General features: G+C 50.4%; 1 protein-coding gene across 1 annotated transcript in view; it reads right to left on the bottom strand.

Moving 5' to 3' along the window:
- Nucleotides 1–1416: 1416 nt before the first annotated feature.
- The window catches only part of LOC133344190 (protein odd-skipped-related 2-like), a 36167-nt gene continuing 23077 nt past the window's right edge, over nt 1417–14506 (bottom strand). Inside the window, exons 2-4 of the mRNA XM_061554218.1 lie at nt 12179–12998; nt 8629–8728; nt 1417–3310 (exon numbers count right to left, since the gene is read on the bottom strand). Coding sequence (XP_061410202.1) covers nt 3128–3310; nt 8629–8728; nt 12179–12998 — 1103 coding nt within the window. The 3' untranslated portion in view covers nt 1417–3127. The remainder of the gene's footprint in view (nt 3311–8628; nt 8729–12178; nt 12999–14506) is intronic.

The raw sequence follows: 14506 nt of genomic DNA, 5'->3' as shown, positions 1-14506 counted from the left end.
CATTGCCCGAAACATCGCCTTTTATACCTCTCCTCTTGGGGCGAGTGCTATTTGACGATTGTGTTCAGTTCCTTATTTTGTAATGCACAGTGTATGCAGTGTGATCCGTATATAGATACCCCACTAAAATAACGCAGATCAATAGACAACATTTATACGCATCCCACCAAACACAATACGAGTAGATATTTAATCTGTTATTTGCTCTCCTCTGCTAAGCTACGGAGCCATCGCCTCCACACACGTTTAGTCGCCGGATCGAGATAAATACAGGGCCGTGAGGAATCTTGTGGGTGGGGTATCTATAATTGGATCACGCTGCATGACCGTGCCCACGTGCGTGTGTGTGCGGCAAAGGCACAGCGGGTTGGCACGGCAGGGGGCACGGGTGGTGGTGCATCGGCCCCTCATCTCAGTCGGACGACCCGTGGCACCTGCCGGGTCTGCCCCGTGACCTCCTGCTGCCTGCCGGCGTTCGACCGCTTCGCGTGGCCTCAACGTGCACCTAGCCTGGCACAGGCGACGTGGCGACGTGAACCGCCACTTAGTGGCGAATGGCGGTTGTTATTATTGTTGTGTATATTTATTGTGCACCCTCCCTCCCCCCACGATTGAACGTGGCTGATGGTGATGTCGGTGATGATGACCACGATGACCCATCATTGACCGGGCGTGGATGCAACTGGAACACTTTGAAAACTAAATGGAAAACTAATTTAGTAGTTTAAAACTGCTTCTTAGCGTTTAGTTTGCTGTCTGCCCCACCGCCTCGCCCCGCCGCACCTCCGATTGCCACCATTGGCTACGTACGGTGCGAAAGAACGCCAACACGCACACACGCACATTGGTGACCCCACCCGCTCTCGTGTGCCCTGCCGCATTCACAGCGGCTGCTACTCGCTCACAGCACGCAGCACGTGCCGCCAGCAGTCTGCTACAGGCGATACAGGGGGGGGGGGGGAGTTGGGGGGGGTTGGGGGGGAGTTGGGGGGGAGTTGTGTGGGAGGTGGGGGAGTTGGGGGGGAGTTGGGGGGGGGGATGGGGGGGTTGGGGGGAATTGGGGGGGGGGGGGGTTGGGGAGTTGGGGAGAAGTTGTGGGGGAGTTGGGGAGGGGGATTTGGGGGGGGAGATGGGGGGGGTTGGGGGGAATTGGGGGGGAGTTTGGGGGGGGGGTGAGTTGGGGGGTGAGTTGGGGGGTGAGTTGGGGGGTGAGTTGGGGGGTTGAGGGATCTTTGTCGTTGATGGCGACCCACCACCACCACCACAATCGGCCCCGGCCGCCGCGTGCGGTTCGTCGTCTTTGAACTCCTCGCGGCGCAACTCACGACTTGACGGATGGATGAGTCGCTCGAAAACAGCGCGGGGGGGGGCGGGGGAGTCCGGGGGGGGGGGGGGGGGGCGATGTCCGGAGCGAAGTCCGACGGTGCGGGCGCTCCCACCCTGGCGATGTGATGCGGGGAGATTGTTTCGTCTTCTTCCGTGTCGCGGGAGCTTCGGGCGGTAGCTCCTAACGCGGCGGCACCCGGCACTTGGCACGCAGCGACACAGCGGTGGGCAGAGCCCCGGGACACGCGGGGTAAGCCACAGCACACTCGTGGTGTTCCCCGACTCATCGTCAATGTGCGTGTGTGCGTGTGAGTGTGTGTGGGGAGCGGTGGTGTAGCGGTTAGCGCGCTGCGCTGTGAACCTGGCGACCCGGGTTCGTATTCCCGCTCACGGCCAACACCGGTGACGATTATCTGAACCGGTCCTGGGCCTCCCCTAGGTCGACTCGGCCTCAAATGAGTACCTGGTGCGGTGTGTAAACGTTGTCACGAGGGAGACAAAGGCGGCCGGGCGTGGTAATGACCACCCCCTCGTGTTCAGTGTCGGCCTTCATAGGTCATTCACGAAATTCACTTGCCCCAACAGTCTGATAAAGGCTATATGGGGGATCTTTATCTATTTTGTTATTTATGTGTGTGTGTGTATATATATTACTATGCTACCTTCAAAATCCAGTCACTCGTCTCTGGAACAAAACGAGGCCGATCCAACTCGGCATGCGTCACGTCAAAGAGTCACTTGACAATGCGTCACCGTCAAGGGCGTTCGTAGTTCCATGTACACGCGATGTGTAAGCGTGCCCCAAGTGATTCACATCACAATGGTGACGATTTAACAGCCCCTGGGGCTTGTTTGACCTCGCTGGCCAGTGCGAGTTGGTGAAGGAAGGGAGTGGGTGGGCGAGGGGGTGCCCGTTTATGAACCGGTTCTTGATGCGTACTTTGTGCACGGGTTCGGTTGGTCACTTGGTCATGTTACGAGGCCTAACTCATAAACAAATACCCATCATTGCATTGGCTACGAACTCCTACGTTTTAAGTTTAAAACAAACAAAAAAACCTCGTCCCTTATATCGCTCGCCAATGATGTTGGCCGTGGCCGCAAATTATCGATTATTATCTATAATTATCGATTATGATAGATAATGATCGATTATTATAATTATCGATTATAATATGTAATTATCGATTATGATCGATAATTATAGATTATGATCGAACTCGGGTCGGCGGGTTCTTAACGCATGTGCGCGCTCACAAATGCACACCCGCCTCATCACCCCAACCCCCCTCCCCCACCCCCATCGTGTGATTTAGCCGCGTAGGCCATCGAGTGCCTTTATATAAGTGCGATATTTCAAAATTCCATACAAACACCGCGCGCGCGTGGACACGCACACACACACGCACACCACTCTCTGTGTGTGTGTGTGTGCCAGTCAGTAGGGTGCCGTGGTTCGAGCATGAGCCCTGGCGCAAGGCGATGGCGTGGGGGGAGGCTCGCAGGACAATATCACTCCTCTTCACGGGCACCTCCCCCGGTACGATGAACTTCTTTCGCACCGTAACGTAGCCCGCGGTGCTCATCGGAGCTGCACGGATAAATCGGAGGTTGCAGCAGCCCTCCCCCACCGACAACCGCCGTGCAACTCTGCTCTCGAATCTTCCTCTCGCGTGCCCTACAGCTGCGCGTGACCGTGGCCGCCACAGCCACCACCACCACCGCCGCCGCCGCCGCCGCCACCGCTTGGCAGCCCTCTCGCACGCGAGGTTGCCACCCGCGTCAAGCCGCCAGGCGCCGTTCAAAAGACGAGTCTCGGGTTGTGCGTCAGACTGTGCCGCCGCAGGTCACAGTTGCGCCGGAACACTTTGCCGCACTGTTCGCAGTTGTAGGGCTTGATGTCTGTGTGCGTTAGCAGGTGAGTCTTGAGGTTACTCCTCTGGTTGAAGGTCCGGCCGCAAGTCGGGCACTTGTGTGGCGACTCCTGGTGAGAGAGCGGGGGCCCCCCTTCATCGGGTGCTTAAAGCTGCACACCGCAAACAACCACCGCGGCCCCCAACACCACAGCGCACGCGCCCCGCTTTGGGCTATTCCTTGAACGGAAACCTCGCACGCTGCGCCGCGCAACAAACCACCACCACCACCAACAACCACCACCAACCAATCAACCACCACAAGCAGAAAAAAAACAAAAACCGGGTCCGCAACCCCGAGAGGCGATGAGTTGCGCAATCTAATCGCTCGAGAATTCGCCCGCAACTCGCTCGTCGCCCGCGACCGATTTTTTGTCCACGTCTGAGCGAGTGGCTTGCGCAAGACGGCAAATTGAACGGGCGTATTCCAGCGAGTATTGGGTCAACTAAAAAACACACACAAATCGTGCTTCGCAAACGTGCAGCTCGCGTGGCGACGTTGATCAAATCGGTCGCTGCAAATCGCCGAGCAGATCGACTGCTTGACGGCAGGGCTCCGTCTCTCACGCAGAGCGACCCCGACGCGCAACTTCCAAGCAACCGGTTGCAGAACGCGTCCACGTGCAAGCGAATCAGCTGCGTGCGAGCAAGCGAGTTGCGCAACTCATCGGAAGGGCGTGGGACCCGGCTTAGGAGCGGCAGAGTCACGGAGCGTGACGCTTCGCTTCACTTCATTCATGGGTCGCCTAGCCTCTCACTATGGACACTTAACATTTGACTCCTGGCACAGAGCGGGTGATGGTAACGGTCATTGAAGCGAGAATTGATCTCAATAGGGCTCTGTCCGGGTCATCGATCCCGCAAAATATTGGCCTTGCCCGGCACTTCGTTAGCGCGGTTGGCTTACGTAGGGTGCGAAGGAAGTTCACCATACTTGCATCACATCCAGTAATGCCTCTCGCTATGGGCTGCGGCTGCGAGCCTACTGCAGGCAGGTTAGCAGCTACCGCAGACAATATTCAATTAGGTCATGTCTACAATATATATATATACTTTAGTGTTATAATACACACGAAGGAATTCATGTATGCATACATTTTTCACTGATAATTTTCCAGTCGCGGCTACGCGAGAGTAGGCACGCGACTCGAAGCGGCAGCCACAGCTTAGAGCGTTACTGGATGTGGTGTTCCGGGCGATGCAGTATACTTTACGGTGTCGTTAACCTGGACAAACAAGGCTAAAATTAAGTAGCGTACATTACAGTATGTAACTTTCACGATATCATACAATACGCTTATCGATATTCGTTTTTTTGGGTGAGGCCACGTGAAAGCGTTATGCCAAAATGCTTTTTGAGACGTTAACTACCTCGCCTGGTATAGAGGCGTTCGCGGGTTAGATCCCGACCCTGGACGTCTGCTGTAGATTTGGAGTTTGCGTGTCTCTCTCCCAGTAGTCGCGTGGATTTTTCTCCGGGTCCTTCGGTTTTTTCCCTCCACATTTAGAACCAACGTGCATTTAGAGTATTCGATTGCCATAAATGTTTACACGATGAGCCACTTCAGTGAGCTATCATTTGTAATAACCAGGTCGCTTTTGAAAAGGAGCTACATCGCTTAATAGGCCTTACCTGGCAAAATAAAATGTTTGGTTTAGTTTGCCATAAACCTTCAATCACCCGACAAGATGATTGCGTTCAGAATTATTGTCTGATTGTATAATAGTTAGAATAACAGAATTAGATCATTGGAACGCATAACGATTCTCATGCAGGGTTTCCCAAACTCCAGTCCTTGCGACTCACCACACGATGTCTTTCCGCGTTTACCAATTTACTTACTCCCCCCCCCAATTGAAATACAAATAAACGCGTTTCACGCTGCACACGTCAGATGATTGTTAAACACGCCCCAGCGGTGACGCGCTGTCAATTTGCTCAAATAAGTGTTGATGGTGAAAGCAGACCAATCGGACCATGTCGCACCTCGTGTAAGAACCGGTGATGGCTGTTTGCATCGCGCACAAATGTGGCCGGATTGCTGATCGTATGCACGTGTTTGTGCGTTTTGTTTGAAGGGGAAACAAAAGGCGTGGTTTTCCCGTGTGCGCTATCATTGTTACGGTGATTGAGGTTATGGTGTCATTTACAGATGTGATGTGCCAGTCTGTTGGAAGGGGACTGGCAAGCCGTTCGTTAACGAGGTTATTTAATAAAATAAATCACGACGTTTCGGGCGCACAACACGCGTGCATGATCAGGTGGGAAAGCACCTGATGATGAACGCTTGTGTTGCGCCCGAAACGTCGTGATTTATGTTATTTTATACCTATGTGACTTTATCGAAAGAACCAAAAAGTATGGATTCCTGCAGTCACGAAAGCTTCCAATCAAGATTGAGGTTATTTAAGTTGAATTAGGTTGAAAGCGTCCACACAGTTATTTTGTCCGTCTGTCTGTAACACGGGGTCACGTTGACTCTCATAACGATTTTCTTTTTGATGTTTATTTGACCAGGTAAGGCTCACTGAGCTATACAGCTCTTTTTTTATCAGAAGCGCCCTGGCCACTAATGATAGCTCAAACGAAGTGTCTCATCATGTGTGAATGTATAGCAGCCAAATAATTTTAAACGCGCGATGTCGATTCTAAATGTGGTGGGAAACACCGTAGGACACGGAGAAAAGTCCATGCGACAACGCGGAGAGACAGACACCCAAACTCCAAATATATATATATAACAGGCGTCAGGGTCAGGATCGAACCCACGACGTCCTGTATACCGGGCGCGGTAATTAACATCTCGCAGCCACCGCGGCGCCTCCGATGATCCAGCAACGGACAAGAGTCCGCAACATTTCTCGAAGGTGCGGCCCAAATTTGGAGACATTTAACCATTTCAAAGTTGACTAACGGACGACCACGTTTGGCTACGTAACGTTGGTAAACAAATGTGGCCGTGGCATCACACCACGCGCTCATTGCCAGGGCCTCGGTGCACATTGTGGGGGGGGGGGCAAGGTGGGACACTCCGGTATACTATACTAACAATTGTATATAAATGCATTGCTCTTTTACATAATAAACTTATTTTTTTAAAATGTGTCGTTCACACCAGCTACCAAACCGATGATACCAGCCAATTAGTAAGGTTTTGTAACGCACACAAAAGGTGTGAGTTGGTTGCTACTTCATCACACCGCGTTGTTGTGTGTTGTGTTGGAGAGGAAACCCACAACATTTACAACCAGATTCATCGGGTGATTTTGCCTGGAATTAATTTGGATAATAATGGTCGCGAAAGCCTACGTGTTAAGCGTACAGCTCCTTTGTCAATCCACTGCTGGGTGAGGGCCTGCACACGCCAGCCATGCGAGACGTGGGGGTTGTGTGGCCATACTTCACCACGCTGGTCAGTGCGGGTTGGTGAGAGGGTGGGGTGAGGGTGGAAGGGGGGGGTTGGATCAGTTCAATGATTACTTGTCACTGATGTCAGACGTGGCCGGTAATCGAACGAACTCAGTTCGCAGCGCACTAGCGTTAATCACTGCGCCACCGTTCCACCCCGAGGGGATAGGTCATATATATACGCATTGTAGATTTGAAGCTTTCGTGACTGCAAGGATTCATACTCTCAGGTTTTTTTGGTAAAGTCACGTAGGTAAAATAATAATATTAATAATAAAATAACATAATAATGAATGAATAAAGAAATTAATAAATCAATTTAGTTATTTTTCATTTATTATTTTCCATTTATTATTATTATATATATTTTTTTACCTACGTGACTTTACCGAAAACAAACCTAAGAGTACACACACACACCCCAATTTGCCTGGGGTTTGTGGAGTAATGGATGGTGAACATCTATTGTGATTCGTGCGTCACGTTGGCCAAGCCTGCTGCTCAGACTGTCACGTGACACGCGAAGGTGAGCGCACTGCGCCTTGTGCACTCGGCCGTCTGAGTTCCCATTGTGAGCCACGATCAACGTGAGCGGCGAGCGGACATCTGAAACGGTCCTAGACCCCTCTACCCCCTCCCCGCCTCCCCGTTCTCTCTAACCCCCATTCGCAAGCCCGCACTACCAGCGTGTTGAATTGTGGCTAAACAACCCCGTACGAACAACGCCCGCGTGGATGGGCCAGTGTTACGTGACGTTTCGACGGTCGATTGACAAAGGAGTGGTAAATGTGAATTTATATTACGTCTGAAAAGTGATTGTGAGCGAGGCTTCGAGCCATCGTCAAGTTGAATAATGACAACAATAACTTTTCGATTTAAAGCTTTCGTGACTGCAGGGATTCATCTTGTTGGTTCTTTCGGTAAAGTCATGTAGAAGGGAAATAATAAAATAATAAAAATAAAACATAATATAATAATATACAAAAATAATATAATATAATAATTTTTCGATTTAAAGCTTTCGTGACTGCAGGGATCCATCTTCTTGGTTCTTTCGGTAAAGTCACGTAGAAGGGAACCTGAGGACGGCTGCTTGCGTTGTGGCCGAAACGTCGTGAGAATTATTTTATTTTATTATGTTTTATTTTTATTATTCTATACTAATTTAATTATATTATTTTAAAATAATATAATATAATAATTGTATTATATTATTTTATTATGTTTTATTTTTATTATTTTATTATTTCCATTCAACATGACTTTACCGAAAGAACCAAGAAGAAGAAAAAAAAAGAACAACAATAACGGCGCGATTCGCCAGACTGGAAGATGTTGATTGTCTCAGTGTTCTTCACGCATGAAACGTGGGACCGAGTCCGTTTCGTTTAGATCAAGAGCTCACAAAGGTGGCTGCGTAATGTCGTACGATATGAAAAAAAAATCAACTCAACAGCACGCGTGCACGCTTCGCTTGCGAACAAGAAGGTTGAGATATGACACGAAACTGCTCCAAACGTCTGTGCCAAAAAATGATTATCCCGGAGTTATTTTATGAAGAGCCCTTGTATAGGCGTAATGCGCGCGTATTAAATAAACTAGGAGCAACTATTTGTTTTATTTATATTTTACCAAGTATGGCTCACTGAGCTGCAGAGCTCTCTATCAAAAGCGACCTGGCAATAACAAATGATAGCTTCACGAAGCGGTCCATCACGTGGATATGTATTGCAGTAGCCAAATCATCTCAACGCACGTTGATTCCAAATGCGGAGGTGGGGTGGGGGGCAAACCGGAGGACCCGGAGAAAATGCCACGTGGCCACGGGGAGAGAAAGAGAGAGAGAACACGCAAACTCCAAATATACAGCAGGCGTCAGGGTTCGGCATCGAACCGACGACCTCCTGTATACCGGGCGAGGCAGTCAACAACCTCGCCGCGGCATTCAGAAGCTTCGTGTCATCTGGGCCACGGCTTTACCTGCATGTGAAGGGTCTTGTGCACGGCCAGTGTCCTCGACTGACAGAAGCCCTTCCCGCACTCCTGGCACTTGAAGGGCTTCTCCTTCGAGTGGATGTACCTGCGCGCGCGGACGTCAAGGGGAGCGCGACGCGCACGATAAGTTACGTCCGCTGTCTTCCGTCCGAGGCGTCTCAGCGTGAGGGGTGCTCCCCAAAGGTCGGGGACGCATACGTGCGGCGAGAAGGAAGTTCGCCATGCGTGCGCAACACACGTGCGCGCACAGGGTTCTTTCGCTTAGTTTGACAGTTGGCGTCACAGTGATGTCACTCCTGGTGCTTGTCTCGCTTGGAGCACGTGAATGTGCAATGGTCGTCGAGTCAAGATCGGTGGTTGTGAACTCTGCGCCGATATCGGCAGCCATACGAAAGACGAAGATGACGAAGAAGATTACAAGTGTTTCTTTTCTTCTTCTTCTTAAAGTTACTATTTTATCTACGAGCATTGTTAATATCGATGTTTGGTCATGTTACTGTCGGGGTCACCTCGAATTCTTCGTTTACAAAACTCGACCAAGAATCCCGAATGAATAAATACATGAATTGAGACGAAACGTAATTGATTAATGTTCAAGGATGACAACTGTGAGCTTTACAACAACAACAACATCCAAAAAGTCCTAAATTAATTTCTAAAGATAATTCATGCATCACGACAGAATGGTGATGGCAATGAGCTCGAATATTAGAAAAAAAATAAATAACCGAATGTGATTTGTTCAAACAAATAGAATTAAACTCGATTTGAAGCTTTCGTGACTGCAGGAATTACTCTTTAGTTCTTTCGGTAAAGTCACGTAGAAAGAAAATAAATAAAATAATAATGCAATGCAACGCAGAGAGTCGGCTAACACAGTTAACGCATAGCCTGGTTGATGACGTTCTCTAAATTGAGAAGTTAATAGAATAACCCGATGTGCCAATGCCTTTATGTTGCACGTGTGGCTAACTCGACAGCTGCGAATAACTCTATAAATGTACTCTGCGTGAGTGGTTGTTAAATAAAACTAATCATTATCATTTTAATAATGCTGCTTTATTTTTCCAAGAAAAGCATCACTTGGGTCTCAAGACTCTTTTGAAATTGGTCGCGAAAGCCGACGTGTTAAAGTCTTTGAGGCGGGCTATGCATCGGGTTGTTTGTCCAGAAAAAAACATGCTCTATTAGATCTGAATGTGCTTAACTCTGACTACAATCAGCATTTACATTCATGCTGCAGCTAAACTATATCTAGTTTTTATTTATTTTACCAGGTAAGGCCCATTGGGCTATGTAGCTCTTTGTCAAAAGCGACCTGGCTCTCACAAACGATAGCTCAACGAAGTGGCTTATCGCGTGTAAATGTTTCGCAGCCAAATACTCGAAACGCACGATCCTAAATGTGGAGGGGAAAACCGAAGGACCCGGAAAATAATCCACGCGACCACGGGGAGAGAGACACACAAACTCCAAATATACAGCAGCAGGCATCATCAGGGTCCTCATGTATACCAGGCGAGGTCGTCAACATCTCCTAGCCACCCTTGCGCTCTGCACTCTAACTGCGCGACTGGAACTCAGTTCCTCATCTGCCTTGAGCGCCTCGCCTGACCCATAACATAACCTTACACCAGCAGGCAAGTACATACCAGGTCCACAAAACACGCATCAACATGTTTTCCTTTCGTGCACATGCGCATTGACCAAGCATTTGGTTACAAGTACAAATACTTATTTTTTTAAACGTGTATTATTAAATAAATAAAGATCATCTTCAAAAAAGCACATTCGCCATATATTACATTTTTTTTCCAAACGTATTAAACTATAATAAGGCGAACTTTATGCTGACAGTGCCGTATAATTGATTTCCTATATCGAGTTTAATAACAACAACAACAGACAATTGTAGCCAGTGTTAGAATAATGCGCGCACACACACACATATATATGTATATGCTGTGCGGGTAGTCACCCACGTCGAACATTTGAGGTTCGTGATTCATTCCACTCGACTCTTTCTCAATTCGAAGCCGTCATCCAACAGCAAAGGAACGAGCAACGCTGGGTTTCCAGCAACAGCAGCAGCAGCAGCGCCACCAGTAACCCACTGCCGTATATGCCGTGTATGTTATATATTTTTATGAGCCTACCGGGATTTTCAATCCATCATTCAGGTTTATTATGGGTTCTTTGGGACCAATTTTCTTCCGTGCTACGCACCCGTTTATATTCTCGTTACGCCCCTAATGGCGTTGTCAAGTGCGCTCTCGTTTCTAAACGTGGTTAGCGAGGGCGCGACTGAATGAATGCGCGCACAGCCATCGCGCACAGCGGCAGCAGCTGCTGCTGCTGTTGTTGTTGTTGCGTGCTCATTGTCAACAACAGCATGGGCCGCACCACATGGCTTGGTTAAGCGTTGATCATAAATACGCCTATAGGGGATGACTCATGCATGATTAACGAAGGGGGTTTTAGACAGGTGTTTGAACAGCGTAATTGTAATGTTGGCAACACGTTCATCCCTACTCCTTGAATAGTTTTTTTATATTAATATATATTTAAAATTTAAAGTTCGAGTGATCGTCAACAGAACGGAACACAAGGGGTTTGGAAGCCCGAGATGTTAGCGGAACACAATGGCACACACTCTCAATCTCGACGCGGTGTCAATCTGACCAACTCCACGGCGGACACGTGCAAGGGTGAGAGGGATGAGAATCGGTGCTGTATTATTAGTATTGGTAGTAGCAGCAGTAACCCTGTATATAAATCACACTGCCAAACGAAGTGTGCGTGAGTGGGCTGGCGCGGTGGTTTGTGGGGAGCGGTGGTGCAGTGGTTGGCGCACTGCACTACGAACCCGGCGACTCGACTTCAACAACAGTGACGACTATTTGAGCTGGTTCTGGGCCTCACCTAGGTCGGCTCAGCCTCAAGTAAGTACCTGGTTACGGTGTGCTAAACATCGCCACTAGGGATACAAAGTGTGGTGTTGGCCACCCACCCCCTCGTGTGCCGTGCTGGCCTTCATATGGGCTCTCCAACAGCACTTGCCCCCGAAAGTGTGTTAGGGGCTATGCGGGTGATATTATCTCTTTAATTAACGCACAGACCATTGTCAATATACTGCTGTGTGAAGGGCAATGTCGTGACGTTATGGGGACTGTGGAACCATCAAAGGTGTACCTGCCGCGGTGTGTAAACATCGCCACTAGGGAGACAAAGGCGGCCGGGCGTGGTGCTGGCCACCCACCCCCTCGTGTGCCGTGCCGGCCTTCACAGGCGCTCGCTAACAGCACTTGCCCCAACAGTCTGTCACAGGCTACACGGGGCATCGTTTGTCTTCGTAGGTGACACGCAGCGGTGGTGTAGGGGCGTGTAGGTGACAATCCACTCAGGTGTGTGTGTGTGTGTAGGTGAGCGCGCTGATGTAAGTGTAGGTGACAATCCACTCAGGTGTGTGTGTGTGTAGATGCAAGTGCAGGTGGCACGGGTTTCGCGAGTTCGCCTGCGAGCCGCGTTGTCCTACCTGTGGTCTCGCAGGTGGTCCTGCCTCCGGAACGCCTTGTGGCAGATGTCGCACGTGTAGGGCCGCTCGTCCGTGTGCGTGCGCTCGTGGATCAGCAGGTTGTAGCTCTTGGTGAAGTGGCGGCAGCAGAACTTGCAGATGAACTCCTTCTTCGCCTTGGAGGGCGCTCGCCCGCGCGTCGCTTTGTGCCCCACTTTATTCTGGATCGCTGGGACGCCGATCACCACGGACGCCACCGCGGCTCCCCCTCCTCCTCCTCCCCCACCTCCTCCCCCTCCTCCTCCCCCACCTCCTCCTCCCCCACCTCCTCCTCCTCCTCCCGCAAGCGCGGCGCTCTTGAGCCTCTTCTCCTCCTCGAGGGTTTCGCGTCGGGTCGCTGCCGCCGCGAGATTCGCGAAGTCGAACCTCGGCCGCTCCTTGCGCGCCAGCAGCGAGTGGCGTTTGTCGTCCGCGTGGAAGGAAGAGGAGGAGGAGGTGGAGATGGCGTGATGGTGGTGGTGGTGGTGGGGCGACAGCGGCAGGAGCGGCAGAGGAAAGCGTCCTTCGAGCACCGCGCAATGCTCAGGAAGCACCGCTGCGGCCGCGGCCAGGCGCGGGTAGCCGAGGGTCCACTGCTGCAGGTGAAGGCCCTGCAAGGCCCCGAATCCGTAGAGCGCTTCGAGACCCGGAGGGAGGGCGCCCACCGCTTGCAGGAGGTTGTAGTTGACGGTGAAGGGCAGCGCCGGGTTGATGGGTATGGGGGCGGGCAGCGCTTTGCTCCCCATGGCCAAAGGGGTTGGCGGCGGCGTGGGTAGCTGGAAGCAGGTTCGCGCCGGCGAGCCTGTGTGTGTGTGCGTGAGTGTGTATGTCGGCACATGTCAGAATGTGTGTTAGCGCTGGAGGAATTCGATGAGCTGCGATGCGAGCTCTTTGTGTGTCCACGCGTGTGTTGCGGTCGTGTCATCGGCGGTGTCGTTCGCAACGGTGTCAGTGTCATCCATCAGCAGTAATAGTAATAATCATTAGTGAGGTCTCGCATCATCAATATTATCATCATCATCAGGATTGTTGTCAGCTCATCAGCAGCAGCAGCATCAGACGTGGACAATCCACCGATGGATGAAGTCCACTCCCTCCCCCTTGCTCCCCCCCACAAGATATCATCGCATCGCACAGCCCTGTGATTGACGTACAGGTAACGTTGTAAGAAAAATAAAAAAAATCCAATCAACTGCGGGGAACATTTCGTCGCTGCATCTCACACGGAGCGGCGCTTTGTGCATAACACAGCACGAGCATTGCACCTCGCAGTCCGCCTTCGATGGTTCGTTCCTGAGACCACCAACCCTCTGAATGTTCCAAAAGACAAGTTCTTAAATACAAGTTAAGGGGGAGGGAGGGATCGTTCTGTGCGGAGACCAAATCACCGGAGATGCGCTTCATTTCGTCGTGAAGCGGGAAGGCACGCAGGTTCAAGGATGGATACAGCGCATTGCCACATCGATCGACCGATATGCCACCAAGGAAGGGAACTATGAACTCGGTTCCAAACATTGGGAGGGGGTCTCATCTGCAGAGTGTAATTCTCTCAAACAAATGCGACCGCTTTGCCACATCCACGTGCTATTGGCATGTGCACCCCCCGGTGTGTTGAAGCAACAACATTTACAATTTGAGTACGACGTTTCGCTGGTAATTGCAACCAGCATCATCGGGCAATTCGCCAGAATGGTGAGGCTCTCCTGTGTCTCCCGTTCTGCTGCTCTATATAAGAACGGGAGACAGGAGAGCCTCACCATTCTGGCGAATTGCCCGATGATGCTGGTTGCAATTACCAGCGAAACGTCGTACTCAAATTGTAAATGTTGTTGCTTCAACACACCGGTGGGCTAAAGCAGTGAACTATTTGTCTTTGTCAACGTGACACATTTTTACTGATTGGCCGTGTCGGGTGGTGGAGGGTTACGACACATTTATAAATTAACGCGATCTAAACCCAAAAATCGTTGATTATGAATAACATTGGTCGCGAAAGCCTACGTGTTAAACTGATGTGCACCCCGTCAACGCCACGAAGCACAGTTCAGCGTAGCGAAAGAAAACATCGAGTGCAGTGCGCTTTAAATGCGATGGCGTTTGCACGTGAATGTGTCTGAATTTGCGATGGTTGTTTTACGCGTTGCGTCACAGGCATTTAGTCGTGTGGCTAGTGTTGTTATGGGGTTTTGTTTTGTTTTACTATATTTTAGTTTGCCTTACATTTAGCATTTGTTGCTGTTGTAACAATGGTAGGCTGGTTGTCTTATTTATTTAATGGATCCCGTATTAAACGCGTTTGTTTTTGCATGG

Source organism: Lethenteron reissneri, chromosome 19 (genome assembly GCF_015708825.2).
Source record: "Lethenteron reissneri isolate LAM-NWPU_2019-01 chromosome 19, ASM1570882v1, whole genome shotgun sequence".
NCBI lineage: Eukaryota > Metazoa > Chordata > Hyperoartia > Petromyzontiformes > Petromyzontidae > Lethenteron > Lethenteron reissneri.
This window is presented reverse-complemented; position numbering and strand designations above follow the sequence as displayed.